We start from the raw sequence: 25,390 nt of genomic DNA, 5'->3' as shown, positions 1-25,390 counted from the left end.
GTACATGAAGTCGGAAGGTAAAGTAACCCCTTGTGAGAGTTTGCTAACTTTGTAACAAACGAAGCGATAGCAATTTCAACTTCAGCGAAAATATGCTTCCAATGTTTTAGTATAAATCTTTGAATCTTACTCCAAACTTAAAATGCAATATTCAGATGAAATATAGGAATGAAGATTTAGCTTAGATATGTATTAAACTCCATTAAAAGAATTATGCATACATTGATGATATACTATGCGAATTGCGATAGATATGCAAAACGTTTCTTCTATAATGAAAAGCGTTTATATTGATATATAAGTTATTCAAGAGGGAACGTGTTTATCCGAAGAAACGCCCAGTTGGCGGCGGAACGTAATCAAATAACCCTCTGTGAATGACGTCAACAGCCATCGCTCCCAGATCTCAAGACGAATAAATAAAAGAGGCAGACTGATTGGGATTGATCATATATTGAAGAAGTTAGACGCCAATTTTCGCGATACAAATGTGATGGCGTGATTACAATAAAAAACGAAACGGCTCTGCTAATAGTTGTGTCATTTGTGTTACATTTATTCATGTTTTCCTCGTTCGACAGCCTTTCTTTGTAAATGATTTATACATCTGACAATGACCATCTTTATCTTAACAATGCTATAAATCTTTATACTCATAGTAAAATATTTTCCTTCCTTTCCAGAGAGTAGGTAGGTAATATTGATCCTTTCTTGTCTTAGTTTCTTGTGCTTGATTTTATGCGAGTTTATTTTTTCATTTCAGGATAAGGCAATGGGTTCAATTTAAATACAGACAAACACTTGGTGAAGTTTCTTATCATAAGCTAAGGCGAGCTTTGTTGAGCTGAAAAAAATATCCGTGTAAGAGAAATATCACGATTAAAATAAATACATTTAAATGTTAACTGGCTCATGAAAGTTGTATACTGGCTGCAAATCCGTTGTGACCGGTGCGCGCAGTCACATCGCTGGGAGCAGTCGTGCGTTCATTAATTTTTCAAAATAATTGGACCGATACATTTTAAAATGTAAAAATTTTTTGAAGTAACATAGCTCTAATATAATAATTAAACCTATTAGTTTTTTCTGTAAATTATTTCTAGCATATATTAAGATTCCAAAGACAACAACTGTAACCCAAAGAAAATCATCTTCGTCTTCAGCAAATTGCGCAGCTAATGCCTTTTGTATTATTCTATAATTAATATGAAAAATATTTATATTCAAAATTCTAATTCAAGTGAATATGTATAGATGAAGAACAAATATATTAAATCTGATTTAAAGTGTTATTTTAAATATTCACTGCATTCAGCTGCAGGAAAGAGTTTGAGCTTAAAAATTAAATGCAGGCAATAATTTGGGCCTTGATACCTGAATTCATCATTTGTTATTAACAGATATATATAGAAAAAATCATAAAAAAATATTTTCTTCAAATTGGTATTTCCTCATAATCAATATTAAATTTCCAATATAACATGTTTTCTATATTCCCACAGGAGTAAGCATTGGGAATGAGTATAAACCAGCGTTCATTTCGATTAGTTTTGTCAGGCCAAATTGACAAGGGTCTGTGAAGTGTGACTTGATCCTGAATTTATGTAGGTTAAAATCCTACTCCAGCGGGAACGTTGAAGACAAAATACGCTTTCAATTTTAACTCGTTATAGTTACGGTGTTGTTGCTTTAACACATACATTTAGGGCATAAAAGTGGTATAAAACAGTTTACGACTTATTCCCGGACTTAGATATATTTCGAAATTCCTAAAAATCGATCAGGTCGTTTGGAGAAGTTTAGACGATTTTTTCATTATGTTTCTAAAATGAGTGCTACATTTTAGACGACTTCGATCTTTCTGTAACGCCTACATGGCGACTACCACAATAAAAACAATCTACAGTAAATAACATAAGAAAGGCAAATAACATATTCGGGGTTCACAAAGCTGTTTCTTATCAACCTCGCAGTTAAATCATTCTGTGTACAGAGGGGAAACTATTTGCGAACTACGAGAAATTGTGTACTTTCAGAAATTATTGTTAGTTTAGGTCCACTTCCTATCCTCTATATGTTATATGCATGATCTATAATAATAATAATAACAGTAGTTATACGACTTATATTATGTATCTACTTGTTGTTTTGGAATTAACATGAAAAAGTCGAAGGATAACTTTGAGATAAAAAAAATAATGATGCTACTTAAAAAAATACGAAATATATTGTGAAATATCTAGTTCTATTGTTTCACTTTTATCGATTACAGAGACCTTCTAAACTGTGTAGAGCTTTGTGGGTAATGAATAGAAATAATAAAGTATAATAGCTAAGAATGAAAAGATTTTAGTTTTAACTTGTTATAAATTAAAGAGACATATCGATTACCTTAACTTCATAACAGTATGCTCCTTGTTTCGACGAAGTTAGTTCATAGTTCCGTTAAACAATAGGTACCTACTCATCGTTTTACTGGTTGATCTCAGGCAGGTGCAGTTGAAGTTTCATAAACACTGTAGAAATTAACGTAATAAATCATCAGGAGCAAGATATTATCATTATTAATAATACTTCAAGTCAAGAATGAAAGAACTTCCAGATCGAATCATAATTACTAAGAAACTTTTAACTTTTATTCAGCCTCTTTATAACGAAACATGGCAACGGGTATGATTTCGCTCTTAAATATTTAATCTGTCAAAATTCATCACTAGGTATAATAAAGTTTCGATTTCGTAAGTGTGTTTAAGAAAGCCATTATAATTCCATTTCCATGATTGCTACGAGGAGCCGGAAATGTTGTTTTTATTCTCTTTTGTTTCTAAGCGGCATTCAGTTTAATTGATACCTACCAGCCGATCGTAAAAATAGAAAAACGGCAAAGTTTATTCCACAGTTTATTCTTTCAGAGTTTATTTCGATATTACCACGATTTATTCGTATTTTGCAATTATTTTTATGTGAGTTAAGACAAGAATTTTTTCGGTATTTGAAAAATAAGGCATCATCTATACATATAATAAATCTGTAGAAGGGTCAATTCTGTACATTGAAAATATTGAAAAAATAAATAGCAAAATAATAGTGTTACTGGATCGATACCAAACCCAAATATGTGATTAAAAAAATTTTTGTCTGTCTGTCTGTCTGTCTGTCTGTCTGTTTAGTAAAAACATTCGCTGCCAAAATATAAAACAGTATCTGTAGTTACTTGGTGGTCATCGCTGTATCCATTCGTTCCAGGTGAACGCTCAGAAAATAACGTTGTTCAGTCCGAAACGTTTGTCGCTAGCATAGAGCGTTGCAAGTTTTGTTAAAAAAGAAAATACAATGTATCACAACGAGAACTTGCAATTTAGTAATTGTGAAAACTGGAAGTCCAGTGCTCTTAAAATAGTATTGCATAACATTTTCCCTGTGAGCAATATACACTTTTATTTACGAGTAAATTTTTTTTTAAATATGCAAATGCGGGTCCCGTGAGGAAAAACAAACTCGTGTTTCTAACTTTCTAGTATTTGTATCCAGAAACTCTCAACTTTTGTATTTGTTTTATTTATATTTTGTCGTATTTTATAATCTTATTCGACCGCTCTATAAAAATATCATATTTGAAATTGACAAACACAAAAGACCGATTTATTTCCAAATATTTTGCTCAACCTGCTGTAGGTAAGCCGAAACCACCTCCTAATTGATTTAGGTAGAGCAATATTTACCGGAAAATTGAGAGCAAAGTGTAGCCGATGCTTAACATTACCAGAGGGTTGTGTTACCGTATATCGTATAATAGCTTTTATATTGAGTTCCTGTGTTCAAATTAACACACGTGGCGTTAATCAAGAAAAGGAAGGCTTTTTATCCCGTATGCTGAAAGGATATCCGATGGGTTAGCTGCATAAAATATATTGCATCGCGAAATGAAAAACGATTCTTGCATTGATATATATTCTGTTCAAATAAATGAAAAAGTATGAATAGTTTTCTTTTGTCCTATCGTTTCTCTATCTTAAATACCTACTTTATTAGCACAAGTTTGGCAAATTCACACCAAATAAAATCAAGATTTAAAACGGTCACGCGCAGTTTTCTATATCTTGAAATTGTGAAACTTTAAGACAGTAATTGAATTGAATGAAAACGCTATTCCATATTATTACACTGCTATACTAGTGAAATAGAAACCATAGAAGCGAAATATTCTGGAATATAATTAATAAATTTGTACGTTTTATATTAAGATTATCAAAAGATTACAGTGATAGAGTATTGCTTCTTTTTTTTTAATTGTTTAAATGAACGTATAAAAATAAATGCCAAACAACGATTAAGATTTATAAAAACGGTCGAATAATTGCTTTCGTAGAAGTACTTATTGACGCACGAATTATAGGTAGCTGGTAGAGTTTAATTAAAATTTCAAGTGCTAAAAGCTTTACGTCACACATTTCCAGTTTCCACAGGTTGGTACGATGAAAGTGGGCTCTGTCGGTCGGTTGACACGTTCATTGCGCTTGTTCGAAAGTACTTTAGCAGCTAGAGGTAATAGGTTATTGAATTTTCCTAAAAATACTGATTTATAGATAGCGTAGCCGTTCTAAATTAATTCATAACACGCTTTTATTAGCTTCACCTGTATGCTTGTATGTTTGTATACTATAAAATACTTCTTTAGTGGATTTTGACCCACATTAAACAGACCGATTTAATTACAATTTACCATTTGCATATTTTACTTTATCTATTTTTAGCATATTACCATATACACTTAAGATCGGTGACAATGCAAATACTTCTATATTTAATATTATAAAGCTGAAGAATTTGTTTATTTGTTTGTTTGAATGCGCTAATCTCAGGAACTACTGGTCCGTTTTAAAAAAATATTTTGGTGTTAGATAGCCCATTTATCGAAGAAGGTTATATATCATCACGCTTACACCAACAACGAGCGGAGCAACACGGGTAAAACCGCGGGGCTCAGCTAGTATTATTATTATTATTATGAGCCATGGCTGTCCCACTGCTGAGCAAAGGCCTCTCTTCCCTCAATCCATTTCTCCCTATTTTGAGCAATTTTGCTCCAATCTGCTAAATGGGAATCAAGCTCGTCCCGCCATCTTGTCCTGGGCCTGCCGCGCAGCCTTTTGTCCTTGTTGGGGATCCACAAAGTGGTAATTTTTGCCCACAACTCCTCCGACATTCGGCAAACATGGCCAGCCCAGTTCCATTTCAGCTCAGCAGCTTTATGAGCAACATCGATTATCTGTGTTTTTGAGCGCAGTATCTCATTTTGGACGCGATCCGTAAGTTTTACGCCCAAAATACTGCGCTCCATCGATCTTTGGCAAACCCCAAGTGCGAACTTTTGGCGATCAGTCAATGACCAAGTCTGTGCACCGTAGGTGAGGATGGGTAAGATGCACATGTCCATGAGTCTTCGCTTTAGTGAAAGAGGCATCTTTCCTTTCATCAGCTCTTTCATCGACCAAAAGCTTCTCCAAGCGTTCTCAATACGTTTACCAATTTCTTTATCCTGTCTTGCTTGGAAAGAAACTATTTGGCCAAGATAGGTATACTCATCGACATATGCAACTGACCCACCCTCGACAATGATGGTGGTTTTGGTGCTATTAGTCATTATCTTTGTTTTGGTCATGTTCATCGTAAGTCCAACCCTAAGGCTTGCATCGCTCAGGTCTTCGAGCATCGTTTGTAACTCTGAGGATGTAGAGGAAAAGAGGACAATATCATCAGCAAAGCGAAGATTTGTTAACCGATGCTCACCAATTTTAAAGCCTCTTTCCTGCCAGCGAGGTACTAAGCTTCTAAATACTTCTTCCAAGGTAGCGTTGAAGAGTTTTGGAGATAACGGGTCGCCTTGTTTAACTCCTTTTGATATTTGGAAGGATGGGCCGTTGCTATTAATTTTTATTGAAGCTGTACTGGTGCGATAGATATTTTGTATGAGTTGGATGTATGTTGGGTCTATATTTTGTTGTTTTAGAGCTGTGAATATGGCGTTATGTTTGAGGCTATCAAAAGCTTTTGAATAATCAACGAAGGCTAAGTAAAGTGGGAGGTTGAATTCATGGCTTTTTTCTATAATTTGATTAAGGGAATGAAGATGGTCAGTATTACATAATATTTAAATGAAATTAGCTTTCCACTCGCGTTTGAACTCGCGTGTCTCTCACGTAATAGCGTTGTTGCTTCCCATACAAATTTTCATCTTGCATTTCTCCACTTTACAGAGTAAGTACTTAATTTAAAAAAATTGCTAATGAGCGACTTTAAGATATTCCTGTATACAGTACCAACTTGAAATTGAATGTTCTATTCAATGTACCAACTTGTCACATTCGTAGAATAGTAAGATTTTAAGATTTGAATATTCTTTCTACGTACTAACAATATTTAGTTTTATACTTTGTTAAAAGTATAGAACAATGGAGTAAAACACAATATTTGAGTAAGCTATTGTATAAAGTTTATTTTTTGTTCAAATAAACTTCATTATTTATTGTCTTTTTATTAAACATGGTCTTTTAATAATTTGATGCATGAAGTTTCGATATAATTATCCATTATTTGCAATAGAATATTTCTATTATGGTGATTGCGGTAAATTATGAGAATATGAAGTATCAAGTAGGCAATAAAAAAAGCTACAAAACTTTGTTTACAAGCAAATCTCCCATTTTATTGGTTTGTTGATATGCTAGGTACGTAATATTTTTCTAACTAATACCATGGACGAATATAATCTAAATTATTGGGTCCATGCTAATACCATTATTATCTTTAGGGCCTCGCATATTATACATACATCGCAAATAAAATTTTATGCGAAACTGCCGTAATAGGAAATGAAAGTGAATTTCTGTGAATTTCTTCAAAAAATATAATATTGTATATACCTACTCCTATCTATTTTGGTACAACTGTTTTCGGTAATGGATGTCAATAAATACGACTTTCATGTCAATCGTCAATTCAATTGACTTGTAAGCAATTTTATTCATTGGAGTAATAAAGCGACCGTTTGAAATGTGATTTATGTTTATAAATCTGTAGCTTTCTTTGTAATTTTATATTAAAAGGAATATATCTTAATTTGTCAAAATACAATATACATTTATATTGATGTGGGTGCATCTATTAATAATGTATGTTATCATGACGTTTTTGAGTGAATAAAGAATTATTACTAGTTACAACAAATAGCTTTTCTTTATTGCAATATCATGTGTCTTGAGCATAAAACGTATGACAAGTCGGATGAAATGAGGATTTCATTTGAAGCAGCCATTAACAACATCACATATAAAAGCAAAAAGCGAAACACAGTGCAAACAGCTAACGTTGTAATTGGAATGTGTCCAAAGCTGTTCAGTACGCGTAGAACCACTCGTATAAACTTTCACGATCCGTAATAGGTACTGTTTAATTCTTTTGTCGCCTTGGTCTTAGTAATCGGCTTTATACTATTTACTATTTATATTTCAAGAAGATAAATAATCAACTAGGTTATATAAGTATAACGAATAATTTTTAAACATGTAAATATAATTTAACTCGAGGATATATTGTCAGTTAGATTGGATCAATTTAAAATTTACCTTACTGCCGGCAGAGACAAATTAAGTTGTATTATATGTATAGGCACGTCGTTTTTCGTTTTCTCGTGTATTTAGTATGAATAATAAGTGAAGTAAATATCAATACTGTTTTTTTTGTTCTATTGAAACTAACGATATAGCCGTTGATGAAAGAATTTACAAAAGTTCTTTTAGTTGATCATATAGATACATACTTACATATACTTTCTTTTTTAATATACATATTATATAATACAGATAATAGTTATGATATAGGTGTATAAATGTTTCAATTTTCTTTCATACTCTTTAATTGAAGGCAGCCATAAAGCATCCATAAAGCTTTTCCATTTTCTAACATTCTTACAAAGGTTAGTATTAAGATACGAGTCAGCACAAATGAGCAAGTAAACAGGAACTGAACAAGGGAATTGGAAGAAACGAAACCGTAGTCATGTTACGTCCAATCGATATTTTCTAACAAGGATCGTTGAGATGTGTCGACTTAGCAGAAATGCAAATAGGGTCAACAAAGCTCAGTATAAGTAGGTATAACCAGAACAAAAGTCAATTGAAGCCTTTTCAGGGAAAATACAGATGACTACTTAAATCAAAATTATTGTAATAGATTTGCTAATATTGTAATAGTTCATTTTATATAATACTAGCACTCCGCGCGCGGCTTCGCCCGCTTTGTCAAAAACCTATAAAATTATATAAATACTAGTGGTTCGCCCCGGCTTCGCCCGTGGTACCTACATGTTTAAACTATCCTATCTCTCAAGTTGGATCGAACTGGACATGGTGTGCGAATTTTATTATAATCGGTTAAGTGGTTTAGGAGTCCATTGAGGACAAACATTGTGACACGAGATTTATATATATTAAGACTAACACCCTGTCCGAGAATCACTCTATCGTAGTTTTAAATTTACATAAGGATACTAGGATACTAGACTATGTTGTGTACCATTATTTTTTTAAGAATTCTATAAAGTATCGAACATGCCTACCTGCATTATAAAAATATTAATAAGTTATAATTTGTAACTCTAAAGTTATATAAGTTGAAATATGTGTAGTGACTTGCATGAATTGCTTTTCATACCTATATCATTTTAATAAACCTAAAATGTTCCCAGTAAGCGTATGCGTACCGAGAAAATGATATTTGTATCCGAAATACCTATATGAACGTTTCGAGGGAATCTTTATAAAAAATCTTTAAAGTTTAAGGATTTTTACATTTTATATTTGGGTCAACGATAGATTGTTAATCATAAGTTTCGATATAAGGAGTCTTCAAAGGCAAGTATGAATAAATCACCGAGTGTTTTCTTGTTGTCACGTTTTTTAATTGTTTATTGCGTGAAAGATTTTATGTAATCATTACATAGTATAGAATAAAGTCGCTTTCCTTGTCCCTATGTACCTATGCTTAAATGTTTAAACCTACGCAACGGATTTTGATGCGGTGTTTTTAAACAGATAGAGTGATTCAAGAGGAAGGTTTTAGTGTGTACCTAATTTATGAGGTTTTAGACAAAGCGGGTGAAGCCGCGGGTTAATAAGTTAGTAAACGTATGTAATATATTTTGGTGGGTATGCGGATATTACTTGCAGTATTATAATCTGAAATGTGCGGCTTGAATGTGAAGGGAGGATAAGGAAGGTCGGACTCCGTTCCCCTCATACAAATGCGATTAGCAATATATATTACGTATAGATATTATGATATTATCTGTGCTTGTACTATGCTTTTGCCTAGAACTTTAAGGTCAAGTAGAACTATGTAGATTATGATTCATTCTTCTAAAATTTTACATAACATAATAAATAGACAGCAAGCTCTATATTGTCCAAAATCATTGTATCGTAGTCTGGTTAGGTACTAAAATAGATATTACAAAAACAATATATCATGGGCCCTATTTTTGATCGAAATATCAAAGAATCAATACCAACAACATCCTGAATGTGACACTCTGTGGGGCTTAGTGTCCCTATTTGAGTCAGTAAGAATTTTATTGTAAATTTTTGCAAATATCGCTTTATAAACGTCTCTTAGTTATATAATATACGTTCATAAGTTTACTTTAAATCATAACAACGAACGTCTTAAACTTTATGGATGTAATAGATTACCTAATGTCAAGGTCGACAAATTACTTAGCATACTGGGCTAAAGTAATACTTAATTAATGTATCGTCACGGCTCACAACCCACCTCGATGTAATTTCTTGTACCTACTTGATAAAACAAATAACATATAAATTTCGAGCTTCAAAATCCGCAGGATATAATTTATGCTTATTCATAATAATGCTTTTACATAATTAATATTGTATATTTGTATATATTGCAAAACTTTCAGTTTGTTTTTATATTTGTTTTCTCAGAGCAAACAAAAATATAAAATACCTCATTCACTTCACACTTATTGCTTACGTCTCGGCGGTGAAGAAGAATAGAGTTAGACAAATAAATAGCATGTCGTAAGGACTGTAGTGCCTCCGTTGTAAATAGTTGACATTTATTGCAAGAGGCTGCAGAATTATTCTTTCGTTTCACGTTATATGAAACTATCTATTTCCTTGTAAAAGTGATTTAAGATTTTAATTATGTGCTGTACATTCTTAAAATAACAGAGTATGAGGTAGTAGGCACTATAGAAATGCTTCATTCGTCATATCGACGAGCCAATGAAGAGTTGAAATATCCTTAAATTAATTAGTTTGTATGATTGGGTTTGTCTCTTGTTTTAATTATCGAAAAGATGAGCAGTTGCTAGCTTATGATAATTACGTTAGTCAGAAGCGAAAATTCAATTTGTGTGATGCATTATTGTTTAGGGACCCAGTAGGAGTGATGAATTGTGCGCTCGTGTTTATTTGAAGAGTTGAATGATAAAATAATATGTGATAAGGTTATATTGATGTTTATTGTTGTTATATGGTTGATTAATATTATCTAGTAGATACCTCGTTTGTCTTCTCATGTTTTTTAAAGTTCATTAACTATAATATATAGTCCTTAAATATCAGAAGATAGAATAGAAGAATACATACTTGTAAAAGTAAAGTTCTAATATTTTAAATATTTGACGTTACGTAACTTTAGTTTATTGAAAAGTTGTTTAAAACAACCTGTTCAGAAGAGCTTGCAGTCTGGTTTTATATTCACAAAAAGTAGTTTTCTTTCGATTTTTATTTTTGCGTAGCGTTCGTAACATTCGTAGCGTTCGTAGCGCTTTTAATCGAAATATTCTAAAGTATATAATATACTCGTATAAAGTATAAATGAAAATTTGTAATTATAAGCAATTATAAAATGTTTTTTTTTCCACTCATTCGTAAACAGTTTTTTAGTTGCCTTTTTAATCAATAATACACTGTTAGCTGTAGAGGTAATACCTACTTAACAACCCAAAGCAAAAGCGATACGAAGCAATTTACCAAGGCTTTCACAATACACAGAATCAATTATAATACATATATAGGAACTTACTCAGAATAATGATGCAAAATACACGTAGGAGGTGTAAAAAGGATATCTCCGCCCCCAGGTTCTACGCACTTTATCCTAATTAGTTAGGGCACCTGAGCAAAAACACCGACGTTAGTGTGATTATTGCGTAGAGTTGTAGAACTTCAAACCATAATTAGCCACTTTATTAAAATTAGAGAACAACAAACAAAGTTCGATATAATTTGTGCAATGAAAAATTAATTAACATTTGGGAAAACTTATCTTATATATACTAACATCCCGATCATTTTTTGCACTTGAAAGCATTTTTTGTTAGAAATTTACTGACTGTTTAATTCCATTTCGATAAGTACCCATTTTAAAAGATTATACTAATGCTCTTTACATTATTTATGAGTTTAACATTTTTCATTAATTGTTAAGTAGATAATAAATGTTATTTACGCAAAGTTTGATGAATATGAATCACTCTAGCCAGTTTAATGCAAATCACAATTCAATTTTGGGTAGTATTGGAAACGTATGCAAACTGTAATAGCGAATAATCCAATGAATTCAATATCAATATTGCAACCATTTATACTTCCTTCTTGTTAGCACATAATGTAATCGAAATTTCACCAATTGTGATCGAATTTTTTCTATTTTTTATAAATTTATATGTATAAAGCATTTCGATGCCGTAAACCAAAAATATCAATTTCATCAATATTTTCAACTTTACTCTAAGAGTAAAGCAGTAGTTAGAGTAACCTAATTATTAATTAAAATTAGCATGCAAATTATTTACAGGCCCCAGACAAAGTCGGTAATAAGTAGGCAAATATTCCACGGAGCGTTACTAATCAAATTAATTCATACTTAATGAATTTTGCGTGACAAAAAAGTGTTTAACGCGATGTTACATTAATCGTCCACTAGGTACATAAGCTGTAATCAATATCCCATTGAGTGATTCAAGCGAAGCATGGTTGTTTCATTCAAGTGTCATGGAACATAACGGCATTCAAGTAATACGAGATTCGAATATAAATGCGAGAGTATAGTGTAGGAAAATTCAGCTGAAACGGGCGCGGCGGCCAACCGGGACACACCGAGCAGTCAGTGCTCTCCCGGATTTCGTCCCGGTTACTTGTGTATACCACACGCTTGCACAATTGCATATCGCGAACTAACTTCTCCGAAGGAACAATGAGCTTCGAACGGCTCGCCACTCTTAATGCTTGCCGAACGGAAATGTGAAGTGCGAAGTGCGAAGTAGCCCTTTGTGTTGGACTGTCGCGGTGTTCGTTAGCAAACATTTATATTTGCTATTATTGCATCGGCGCTTGGTGGACCAGGATTAAGCGAACATTAGGAAGCTTTTAATTTGATCGTAGACATGGGTAAATATTTATGCTTTTTAAATAATAATGGTCATAAACCATCAATCATCAAAACCAATAAAATCTTATAGTTTTTAAGTTTCAAAATACTTGAGATCCCATCATTCTTAAGACAATTGAATATTACCCATTTCTCTACATCATATTATATTAATTAATATATCTTGGTTAGTGGCTTCCTCGGGAGCCGGAGCTAATCGAGGATTACAGAATGGATACGGGAAGGCTTTACGCTGATTGTGGCCTCAATAATTATAGCTCTAAAGACCTATTATTGGCAAGGTTATTTTGTTTTATTAACATTTTCGCTTTAACGAACTAGCAGACTACAACAACAGATTTTGTATTAAAACTTATATTACCTATACTTTAACCAGTTCGTGCCTTCTGTTTAAATTGTTGATATGAAGATATTATGTACTCAAATATCTCGGCATACCTAAAAGTCTACATATATCATACCTATTTAACATACTTTACCGATTTCACATAAATAAATTTCGTACAATATTTTAATCCTAATCGTCCCCAAAACGACGTTCGTATTTTTTATTTCTTCTAATATACATAAAGACAACAATCATTATTTTTCTTTTCTCTTATATTACTTTGATAATAATCAGAAATAAGAAATCCAAAACCTTTGTACTGCGATCTGCTTATATCTACTTAGCTCTTTATCCCTCCTAGCCTCTAGATCTTACAAAATACTAATTTTTTATATAAATACTATATTATTGTGTGAGAAATTTTAATTTTTTTTTTTTTTAAATTACTATAACCGATAGTTGGACCCAATATAATCCAAGTTATCTGCAATTAATAAAAGAAATATCATTTTGGATGATTCCCATATTTCTTTCTCTATCTTTATTAAGCAAATTACTATAAATGCATTCTTTAGCAAAGAAGTTCGCTATAACAATAGTTATAATAGGTCCTCAATAGGAAAACGTTAAATTAGTCCCTAAACAATAAAACTTCAAAGAATTTGCCAATCATTAAATTGAAAGAACGAGTTGTTTTATTGATTTCTTTTCGATTTCTTCCTATTTATGATCTTATCTCAAAGTTTCATATTTCAAGAGCAGCTATCAAGTATTCTACTGAATGTAATTCAAGAACTTTTCAATATTCGTAACAGAATATTTTAAGAAAGCATTTTCAATGCAGCATTTTATTCTGTTTGATGGCAAAGACACGGAGTAGGTACGTAGTAAGTAAAATATATATTATATAAAGGTCTGAATAGAATTGGAAATGAAATAAAAAGGGACCATGAAAACACGAAAATGTCTCATAATAAGCGATCAATTTCAATAACGCGTCTTTTGTGATATTATTTCATGTTTATCTCATCAAATATGTAAATTAAATAAAAAGAGAAACGTGTCATACTCAATGAATAGATCTGTTTCTCAATATACATTTATATTTGTATGTGAGTCAATAAGAATAAAAACATTTTATTAGTATACGTTATACCTATATTTTGATTCATAATTTTGGTAAGGTTTTTATTTTACTTCCGTGATTTATTCATATTTTTATTTTGTACTAGAGAATTTTAATTATTTACTGAACGTATAAAAAAATAACACAAAAATCAGGTGAAGTATTTTCTTCGCTTTAAGTTGAGCGTACACCAATAAACATGATTCCAGATTTTTTAAGATAAAACGAGATTGAGAGGCTCTTTCATCCCAAACACACCCCCGATTTTAGATTAGGTTATGTTAGGTTTATCGCAAACAAACACTTGAACATCATGTCTTTAAGGTGCCGACATTTTTGCTGCTTCAGCAATCGCTATTTCGTTCATTTTCTTTTATAAGAATACAATGGCCACATCAAAATATACAATAAGTTATAATGGTCATCATATCTTACCTGCTTCATAATGAAAATGTAGCGACCCTTAAAAGTAATTAGGGATACCTAATCTTGAATGAATAAAAACGGATGGGCCAATATAACTACGAACGAAATAAAAAGATTTTATACTCAATATTAGGTACTCGTTAAAATAAATATACCTGTTATTAGCAAAATCTACCGTTTTCACCATGTGAAAAGTTATAATTTATGTGTATTACATTAATTTGATCACTAAGTAAATTACGCAATCTGTAGAAAAATTTTCATTTAATTGAAAATTTCGTTGTACCTAACTGTTGAGATTTTTATTCTAGAAGTCATCATGTAATAATTTAAAAAAAAGGTTTTTCTCCTTCCACATCCTCGTTGGATTACAATTTTTACAGCACATAAGATAAGCTTATTTATGTGGCTACATAGCGAAATGCTTTGCAGTATGAATCCTAATGGGTGAGCGATTTAGCCTGCAGTTTACATTTTATGTTTTAGTAAAACTGTTTGATTTCAGTTAACTGTTATAATGAACATAAATCTATTCTTCGTGGATTTTTCATTTTTGTAATATATCACAAGTACAATCCGCATTGAAATGTTGTTGAAAGAACTCATGTTGAAACACTTAAAAAAATGTATATTCTGCTTAAACAATATGAATCGTTTTCAGTTAATGTAAGTAGATAAAAATCTAATCTCAAATAGCTTATTCGTCTGGTTTAGGCATGGTGCAATTTTCTTCAGAATCCGGGAATAAAAAGCGATTTTTCGCAATCAATCATTGTCTTCTTTTGCCCCAGAGGCAAATTTTCCAAATGTTCGTCCCTAAATCATCCGATATACGAATATCTTTTAATATTAGATGTCTCCGATGGGTCCGAAAGTTCTTCCCTGATAATACACAATTTCTGCTATGATGTTATGGAATTTAGACCTCTTATCTAATATTTGACGTTCCAGGATTTGACCTTCCGCGTCCCTGACATGGAAGGTCGAATGGTCGTCTGTCGTTTTTTAGAAGAACATAATTTTTGGTTATCATGCAATATTGTTTGCGTAACATCAATACGCAACATAAATACGAAAAAAAAATAACTTTAAAATTTACTAACCTCATTCTTTTGAATCGTCGCCGACTGTTATTACTACTATCAGACAGGGTACATCTGAACAACTTTTGTTTGACTGACAATGCTACGGGGATGAAGGAACGTTTTGATATTCAGAACAAAGCTATTGATTCTCATCTCTCATTTTCTTTAGTGCCTTCTACGAAAGAGCTTATGTTCCAAACCGATTTTATAATCTCCGAACCTATAGCTCCTATTCAAATAACTTAAGTATATTAATTTTATTTCCAAATGCTTAAGTGAATCTTGTGTATTGATCTTGCATATAAAAGAATACCGTAAACGTTCGAGACCATTCGGATTCATCATCATAGAAAATTTGTACTATGTTTAACGAAGCGGAAATAAAAAATATACTCATTCCTACATAGAACTTCGTTCGGAACTACGCGGCAAGAAACATTTCCTGTTGGCATTCCACTTCACTTCCAGGATATTTATGGTTGCGAGTGCATTGTACAGAATTACAAGCCTTTTATGTGTTCATGACAAAAAACTATGCTTTATGTGCGTGCCAAATAGGTTATTGGTATCAAAGTTCCCTTGAAAAATTCAAGGGAATGTACTGTTTGAAGAAACTGTAACTTAACATAAAACTACTAGATTTTGAGTAAAATAAGTAATTCACACATCCCACATCCGTATTATCGTAAACCAAAATTGGGCTTACAAAAAGTATGTACTTACCAACGTAGGTACCTATGAGTTTAGCTTTGTGTGATTACTTACATTTGTATGGGTACGGAACAATAATTCCAAATGTAATGTCTACGTTATTGTTAGAATTAAGGGTAACATTCGAATTAAGGTTAGAAAACCTAATCCTCCCGCTTAGTCCGTGAACAATTTTCTACTTGAGAGCTAGTAGAAGTAATCTCGGTGGGTAATCATACTGTTATAACCAATTTTACGCTTGAAGAACGTGACACTTGTTAAAAAATATAGACGATTCTGCGAGAAAACAAACCATGAAAGATTCAATTATTTTAAAAAAGAGAAATAAATGTCTTTTAGAGGTTAAAGAAACTCCCGGAATAAAACAATTGCGCTCGCAATCTTCTAATTAAGTATAACTTTGAGTTACAATGTCTTGGAGGGTTTACTACAGAGTTATCAAGAAAATCAACAAAATTACCCACAAGAAGACCAGATGTTTTAAGTTCTCAGAGTTAATGTAATTATAAAAGTAGGCTCTACAAAACTGACTTAATTAAGGTTGAGGCTGCAGCGAAAACATAATCTTTTTATGCAGTTATCTAAACGCGTTCTTTTGAACCACCTACAAAAAGTACCTATCTTATTCATCAAAATAATTGCTCGTCGAATTGCGGTCTAAATTTATACTTTAGCGTATTCAGTGGTTCTATGCAGTTATGCTGTGTACTAATTGGCTTTCAATAACAATTTGTATAATATATACATAAAAGTGAATTAAATGGACATGGTAATAGAGATTTATGAACAATACAACAAACATAATGTGCAAACTAGCGTTTTAAAAAACTCTACTTATTTTATTCGGCATTTAAACTTAACATTGAATTTAATAATTTAATTCAATTTGTTTACCCTGAAAGCTATTTTCTTATAATTTGATGGTATTATCTACAGAACGTAAAAACACAACTAAAAGAACAATTACTGGCCATATCAATCACTTGTACCAGAATTAGAACTTTCGAGAGGATTGTTAAGTGCTCGAACTCCACTTACTTGCGGTTAATTAGGGTAGACGTGCAACTGGTACATTCTAAGTCATAATGTAATCATAGTCTAGTCAATATTTAGGAAAATTTAACTTTTCACTTGGCATATATTGTAAAAAGTGAACGAAAATAAACTTAGAAACATAGTAAGATCACAGAATACATAATAGTAGCTAAACGGCAGTATTAAGATATAAATTATCAATATGAAATTGTATTTTTTTAATGGTATCACCTTCTTCATTTTATCAGTTTTAATGTATACAATAGAATAGGCGAGCATAAGAGCATACGAGAGCTAGAATGGCAGTTTAAACAGACGGCACGAACGGTCGTTTCGCTTTATTTTGAGTGATCCCCGTCGCCTACTTACACCCACAACATTAGGGGTATGGTGAGAGAGTTGCCAGTCTTTGTGTGCTCTTTTTTTGAAGGTCTGTGAAGGGTAATTGCTTGGACATATTGCATAACTTAGCCGATTCCAATATTTTCTTTGAATGTGCAATGTTCGAAGATCACCAAGTTATAGGTGGAAGGGATAAGGTTTGATTTAACCAATAAACAAATTAGTACTTAAGCAAATATTATTTTGTTCCTATCTTCTCTACAGAGAAACAAACTATAGAAAATTCAGTTCTAAGTGACAATGTATTCATTCAATTTTAATAAATTCCACATGTTCATAGTCAAGATTTGATTTGAGTTGAATAATTATCATCAAAAAATCATATCATGTATCATTTTTCTACATTGCAATATAACACAAAGAGAAAATATTTCTTCCAAAACATATAAGGAAGTAGTCAATTTATATACCGGTCCTTAATAAATTTAGCGCTGGTTTTCCAAGAGTATGTCAGGCCATTTCGTCGGCCTTACGCTGCTAGTCCGGGTTAATGGCTCCCAGGGCAGTAGATAGGTGTTTAGGAATATTCGCATTTCGTCTCTTCTCTCCTTGATATTATTCAGAATTTTGTTTCAAGTAAATTATGGAAGTTAGCGTCAGCGCTTTAAAATATACATTAAAATATTTCTAATTTTCAATTTCAAATACGAATGTAGAGCAGTCAAAAAACGTGTTTAGTTATATTAAACTGAAAGTTAATCATAAGTATAAGCTTTTACAAAATTTTGTTAATTTAGTTACGTAGATATTAATAATTATTTTCAATTGAAAATCTTCTAAGCTTTTACAAGTTACAATTCGATACGATACAATAGAGAAAAACATAATTTATCGAAGTGCACAAAGAACAAGTTCTAAAACGGAGACATTATTTAAAATTTAAATATTTTACGAATGAATTCCTTCGCATATTTCATTTCTCTCACAAAGGTTTCCCGCAGCATTACCTTGCTAAAGTTCATAACGTAAAACTTTTCACTAGTTCAATCGTAGTAATTTATGACCTGACGGATTCCCATATTTTAACATACGATATCATAGTATTAAGTTCCTATGCATAATATTAATATTAAAAGACGAGTAAAATTGCTTCTGTTTAGACAACTAGAAAACAGTTAACTGCTATATTTACATAACAAATTCTACAAACTGCTGCTCTACTGCAAAGACTGAAAAGATAACGTTTACTTTTCAATGTAATTGAAGATTTTCTGCTTATATAAGTTATTGCTGTGTATTAATATTAATACAGACTGCACTTTATTGATCCCTAAGACGTGACATAAGGCTCTACAACTCCAGTGAATTCAAGTATTTCTACAGCGAAAGAAACAAAACGGCGCGGGTCATTAGTTGCAATATGAGTATGTTTCAAATGTCGCAAGCGACGCCTCCCTGATTGCATTCAAGTTCCATTCCAGATCTTCAAAGCTGCACTTTCCGCCTTAACTGTACATTTGTATGCATTCAACACAAGCCACAAAGCCCGTAATAAACGACCTCCAGCCCCGAGCACGAAACTTTCTAGATTTATTTGATCATCCGTTCCATCGCTCAATGTTCTGAAGTTCCACTTATTTTATTGCGTTTACTAGAATAACAGGAAATTTATAAATACTTATACAAATATCCAATCAAAAGTTTGATTTATCGACTAATATAAACATTAAACTTTTGGCTTTTGTTCTTTTATAAGAGATTTTCTTGTAGATAGCAATAATATTCAGTATAGTTTTGAATTTTTGTAATGTAAATTTATTGTATCTATGTAACTAGGCACTAGGATCTCTTTTATATTTCTATGAAGCAGATATGAAAACGACTATATAATATATAATATTCATTTTCAAATAAAAAAGCTTTTAAAATGATTTACAACCTACGTTTAATAGATAATCATCGGTGTATTAAATATTGTAATATTTTAATCTTAAATTCTATTGTGCACCTTAATTCAAAGCTAAATCTACTTTCGCAAATAAATTTCAAGTGTCATTAATCTTTCGACTTAATTGTATTCCAAGTTACGCCAAACAAAAGCCAATAGTCTTAATGTACCTATAATCTACATTATATAAATAGGTTTTGTTTCCAGTCGTGCATTGTGTTCTTATAATTCATAGGAACGTATTTCAACAAATCCTAATTAATATAGAAATGTTGTTAAAAACAGCAGTGTGCAAGCTAAAATTCAATTAATTATTGGACCTTTAAATGTCACAGTGTGTTATGGTCACAACATATTCGTGAACAACAAAAGCTGTATGAAGTACTATAAACCACAAAGGATTTTGCTACGTGACAACAAGCTTCAAATTTCAAGTGCTCGACAATCACCTATTTATTCTGTGACTTAAGCCCAATGCCTTACTCAATGATTCTTGTAATAAACAAAATAAAAGGTCTTTTATATAAGCTCTCTCAAATAATAACCACTTTTATATATGTACCTAAATATGAATTCTTAGCAGAAGGAGAACTTTTATTTCATTTATACGTAATTAGACTTGAACCATTTTCACTAGAAATCAGTTTTTTAAAAACATAACAACAACTGTTTTCAAACATATCAAAGCGAATTAACCACATGTACTCCATTAGCATAGTGTTTGTACAATAGATGGGTAAATATTAGATATTACTTGTTAGATCACTATATAACAGTCTGATCTGGATCTGTTCAAATTAAACACCACTTCATTGAATAGGTATATTTTATTAAATAGGCATATTCCAAGAAAGATTGGTAAATTAAGATTGGATATGATATGGTGATTGTTATTATTACTGTAGCAAAAAAAACAATCCGAACTGTAGCCATAATTGGAAACTAATACGCAAGATATTACTACTGGATTTAGTCCAATCACTCCTCATCAATCATTTTCCTGTGAAAAAGATTTCATTTCGTCGTGTCATATTCTACGCGTTATAAAATAATGTAATATCTATTATTCTTCCTACATATTTTATAGGAGCCGCTTTTCAGTGTCAAGTTATTTATTTGCAGTTATTCTGCACTTCCGACCTTTATGGAACCTATTTTGTATGCATAAAACGTATCTCTACACGTTCCACAAAGCCTGTTAAAAACCTCTCCTACCCTTGAACAAGAGACGCGATTTATTTCTTTATCCGTGACATCGTTGTTACTTTATACCATTTTATGTTAACTGTTAACAATATTCTGAATATTTCAGCAAATCGACTTTCACTCAATAACAGTTAATGTAGGTATTGAAAACGAACACTCGTAATGTGATACAAAGTGTGTATTTACGGCCCATTTTACTTACGTTTTTGGTTATCCAGTTTCAGCACAGTAACCGCCACTGAATGGCAACTATCTATGACATAAATAGATAATTTGATAACATACATATTTTTGTAATTTTTGTTAGTCAAATACCTCATTCAAGAATAAAATTTAGTCTAGAGTCTAGACACTTCGCCCTTCACACACATTGGAGAGGCATAATCGTTTATTCTTCATGGCGCCTTATAAGAATTATTATTTATTTATATTTTGCCATATACTCAACGCTTTCTGAATAATAATTAATCTATTCACTTTCCGTTTTCGCTGCTGTTGAATATAATATCATGCTAAGCTTTAGACAATGTACCTACAAAGCCATTTATACCAATCGGTTTTTTTTACGTTTAAGCCACGGCTAATTGTTTTTATCGGACATCGACTTAGTGGAGCTATAAGGATATTAATATAAATTGAGCACCTCAGGGTTTTATGTGCATAATATAATCATAAAATCTGTTGTATTCATGTCATATCTCATTATTATTTATTTCTCTCAAATAAGTAAAATCGTGATCTCTCGATCGTCTTTCACACACAATTTTCATTAAATAAATAAATAAATAAATAAATAAATAAAATCTTTATTTGAATTCATACATAAGTTTGTCATATTGGATTGGGATTCAGGCCCCCTTACTAGGTATAACCTGTATTAAGGGGACGTGTTCCTTCCCTAGTATTGATCCCTTGCATGAATTAAAACATAAATTTAAGAAGTTAATTAAATAATTGTAATATAGGTAATTTAAAACTTTCAGTAGTTTAAAATTTAGTAGAATGTTGGACGTTAAAGATAATGAAGCATGTGCTTTATTTATAAGATTTTATCTATAAACAAACTTTTCTTTTCAGGTTTGGAGACAAGACAGCAAACGCTGTAATCTGGGAAAATCTCCGCGGGATTTGTGTTTTCCTCTGAAAATAACGCCTTTGAATTAAAAAATGGCGGTTGTAGTCGGTAAGTACAAAAGCGGCAAACTTCGAATAGTGAAAATAAAACAGCCTAAAATTCTGAAATGACTGCACATTTTTGAATCTCTGTATTGAATACTTGAATAGTTTCTGTTGTCTTTTCAATATGAATAGTTAATATTTCCTTTGATGAATGATTATGATTTCGTTATTTTACCTACTTACTTTTCGTATTACGGTTAACATTTTTTAAAACTAAGCTTTCAAATAGAAGAGATATCATTTGTATTTTATATTAAAAAAGATTTACTTAAAAAAAATCGTAAAGCCCTTGTTAAAGCTTCATGAAAAATTGGATGAGAATTTTCATATCTTGAACGCTTAAGATTAACCAGATTATACCATTTCAATTACGGGTTAAGTCAGGGACTCTTGTTGCTCATTAGATGATATTATCCTGGTAATAATTCGAGCATGAATTTGTACGTTAAACATACTGTATCGAATTCACTTTGACGACACCGTGTCAATAGTAGCGTCAAAAGCCGCGCCGCAAATTACTCCATTAATATTCTATGTTAGTTTCATCCAAAGGTAGTAAAGTTATATAGTTCGTGTATGTACAAGCTATTCGTTTCGGAGTTCGAATTAAACACACCAGTGAGCAAAAATGCTGTTGGAAAGATTTGATCATTAACTTCAACTCATTGTGGGTTAAAGGGTTTAAATAAGGTTTATACGGTTCATCTCTTTCGAAGCTATTCTTACTAAAGTGCAAAATTGTTTCTACGGTGAAATTTGCATTAATAAATGCCAAAATTTGTGGAATATTATGTATAATGTACGTTATAAGACCAAAACTGGCAACAATTTTAATATATGTATGTACTTACATATTTATAAGCGTGGTATAATGAAGATGTACCTAGTCGGCTTTTTGTTGGAAATAGAACATATAAATATTATTATTTTTACAAATAAAACAACAACAAGAAAGGAAAGTATGAAATGTTACGTTGGATTACCTACTAGTACCTGTATGGTGTTTGTGGTATTACTATGGTTTATTCATTCAAAAATTATGAAACACTTTTCGATATAGCTTTATAAAGAATAAGTTTCTGATTTTTCACAAAATTTATACCTAGTATATAGTGTTTTAATACAAAGCTTTTTCTGTGATCACATACTTAAACCCAAATAAGTTTGAAAAACAACAGTATCTTACATTTTATTCATTTGTCACATCTGTGCGAAGTAGAAATTGTATTTTAGTATAAAGTTTACAATATTGTTCTTCACGAACGAACCTTCCATTAATTTTCAAATATAATTTCATGATAACACTTGAACTGGTTTCATTGTTATGAAACTGAAGGCCCTGGCTCAATAATGCATGTTTTAATTGTTCACTAAAACAATCCAGTTCTGAAACACAATTAGGGCATGATTCGAATTTTAGGCAATGAACATTGAACGTGATTCAATAAGTTCCGTTGAACTCATATTAGCGAAATATCCAACGTAGTAGAATTGCTTATTTTTTACCGGTACCTTTTTATTGTATCAGCACACAATAGTTAATAGTTCAATTTCTCGATGCGATCACCTTAAGTGTATCATAATGCATGATTTTCAGCAATCAATAGACTTATTTAAAATGTGAGATTATCACTTACATAATTAATAATTAACTAGCACTATATATAGTTATATTTTTTAAGAATTTCACACATTACTAATTATTTATTCAGGTCGAATATATCTGCGGACGGGCGCAGTGCTCGTGCTGGCGGGCAGCGCGTCTGGAAGGGTCGCGGGCAAGATGGGCGGCTACTCGAATAAAATGGGAGGTATGTAAAAATATGTTTTATAATCAATTGCAGATTAACATATTTTTAATATATAATCAACATTTTGAAAGATATTTTAGAATGCTTATTCAGTCTTTATCATATACACGGTCGAATTAATATGACCTTTTTACTTTTCTATACCGCTTTCATACCTATTTTACACGTTAGTAAATCATCCTAAATTATATATTACTTTTTAGGAAAGTCTACCAGTGGTATAAACGAAGAAATAATCTGGATTAGCATAAGCATGGCCATCGCGATTGCTGTTCTCATTGCTATCGCCCTGTGCTACATCCTCAAAGAGAAATGCACGAAACGCCAAGCCTACAAAGAACAATCATGACGATACAAAGAGGAGTTTGCTAGGCATGCTCTAACAGACTCCTATGACGATTTTGAATTCCCAGCATATACACTCTACCCTCAATATTCCCCAGACGGCACAGAATATTATTACAACTTCCACCGTTTCTCCTACTTAAAAAATTCATTCAAATTACCGCCCAAAGATTATCCTTCCAACGGCCGCGAAGATATTTACATCAATGCGTGATAAGGATAGTTATAATAATTTAAACAATTCATCTATTTACCAATATGTGTAATGTGTATCCTACCTAGATGTGTGTTTAGATTGTAAACAACAAGGTAGACAAATGAATTTTAATGAAAAGAATTTATGTACGGTATCTTAAACGTTCATTCATAATAAATAATATTTATAATATAATAAAAGGCAAATTTAAACAACTGTGATAAAAGATACGGAAAGCGGGGTCAACTCTTTCGATTCTTGAAAATTATTCTATGCCTGTCTCTTATTTCGATACTAACTCTAGATAAAATTATATTAAATTATATTGTATATAGTATAACCAATTTAGATTAAATAGAGTAAGAAAAATACTATAATGATAGGCAATTTTATCGCACAACTGCCTTCGTTGCCAAAATGCGAACAAATTGTTTTGGGCATTGCGCCTGACAGAGACATACTATTTATAAATTACTATTTTTCTTTTAGAATAAGTGCATTTGTAAATAAATAGCAGAATAATTGAACTATTATATTGTCTGGCTAAAATTATTTAACGAAATAATGTTGGTTAAACTAAGACTCTTATTTGATTTATTATGCATGAAATTTATTTTTAGAATGTGTGTTACTTTAAATGTGTACATATTAAATGAATACTTTAAAAAACACATTTGTGTTTATCTCTTAAAATTCCTTTTATCCTTAGAGCATTCAACATTTATCATGTCACCTTTCTATTATCACAATACTTACATTTTATTAAATTATTGGAAAACCAATCTAAATATTTGCAATAACTTCGAACTTGAAAAATAAACTTTTTCTAATTAGACAAACTTCAAGCTGTGCGATGGATCTCAAAAAACTAACACATATTTTGCAATTAATTCCACTAAACTTTACAGACCTACCAAGTTTAGATTTAATAGGTAGTTACAACTGTTTTCATCATTGAAGTGCCGGTAAGTGAATGAAGAAACATACAAAAAAATATTTTACAGGTCGTGATCTCGATTTGCAATTTCTACGCGCTTGTAGAGCAGAAAATACTTTAACAACTTATACTGAATGCGGATACCTACTGTCTCTTGAGCTGACGGAGATTTGCAATAGATGTGATTTATTCTTTACGCTATTTACATTCTTGAATCTAGGATATACATCGCAGA

At 31.6% G+C, this 25,390-nt stretch overlaps 1 protein-coding gene across 1 annotated transcript; it reads left to right on the top strand.

The window, feature by feature from the left end:
- The first annotated feature begins 12,214 nt into the window (after nucleotides 1-12,214).
- Nucleotides 12,215-24,829, top strand: LOC123695550. Its single transcript, XM_045641430.1, has 4 exons — nucleotides 12,215-12,479; nucleotides 21,765-21,870; nucleotides 23,579-23,677; nucleotides 23,881-24,829. Exons 2-4 carry the CDS (start codon nucleotides 21,855-21,857, stop codon nucleotides 24,024-24,026), a joined length of 261 nt encoding a protein of 86 aa, XP_045497386.1. The 5' UTR covers nucleotides 12,215-12,479; nucleotides 21,765-21,854; the 3' UTR covers nucleotides 24,027-24,829.
- Nucleotides 24,830-25,390: the final 561 nt, after the last annotated feature.

This window comes from Colias croceus, chromosome 11, assembly GCF_905220415.1.
Source record: "Colias croceus chromosome 11, ilColCroc2.1".
Lineage (NCBI taxonomy): Eukaryota > Metazoa > Arthropoda > Insecta > Lepidoptera > Pieridae > Colias > Colias croceus.
The sequence above is the reverse complement of the archived record's forward strand: the minus strand, read 5'-3'. Positions and strand labels throughout refer to the sequence as shown.

What these genes read in the sequence shown, in the direction of transcription:
- LOC123695550 (XM_045641430.1), top strand. An exon ending in CTACTCGAATAAAATGGGAG is followed by an intron (nt 23,678 to 23,880) that starts GTATGTAAAAAT and finishes ATTACTTTTTAG; the next exon opens with GAAAGTCTACCAGTGGTATA.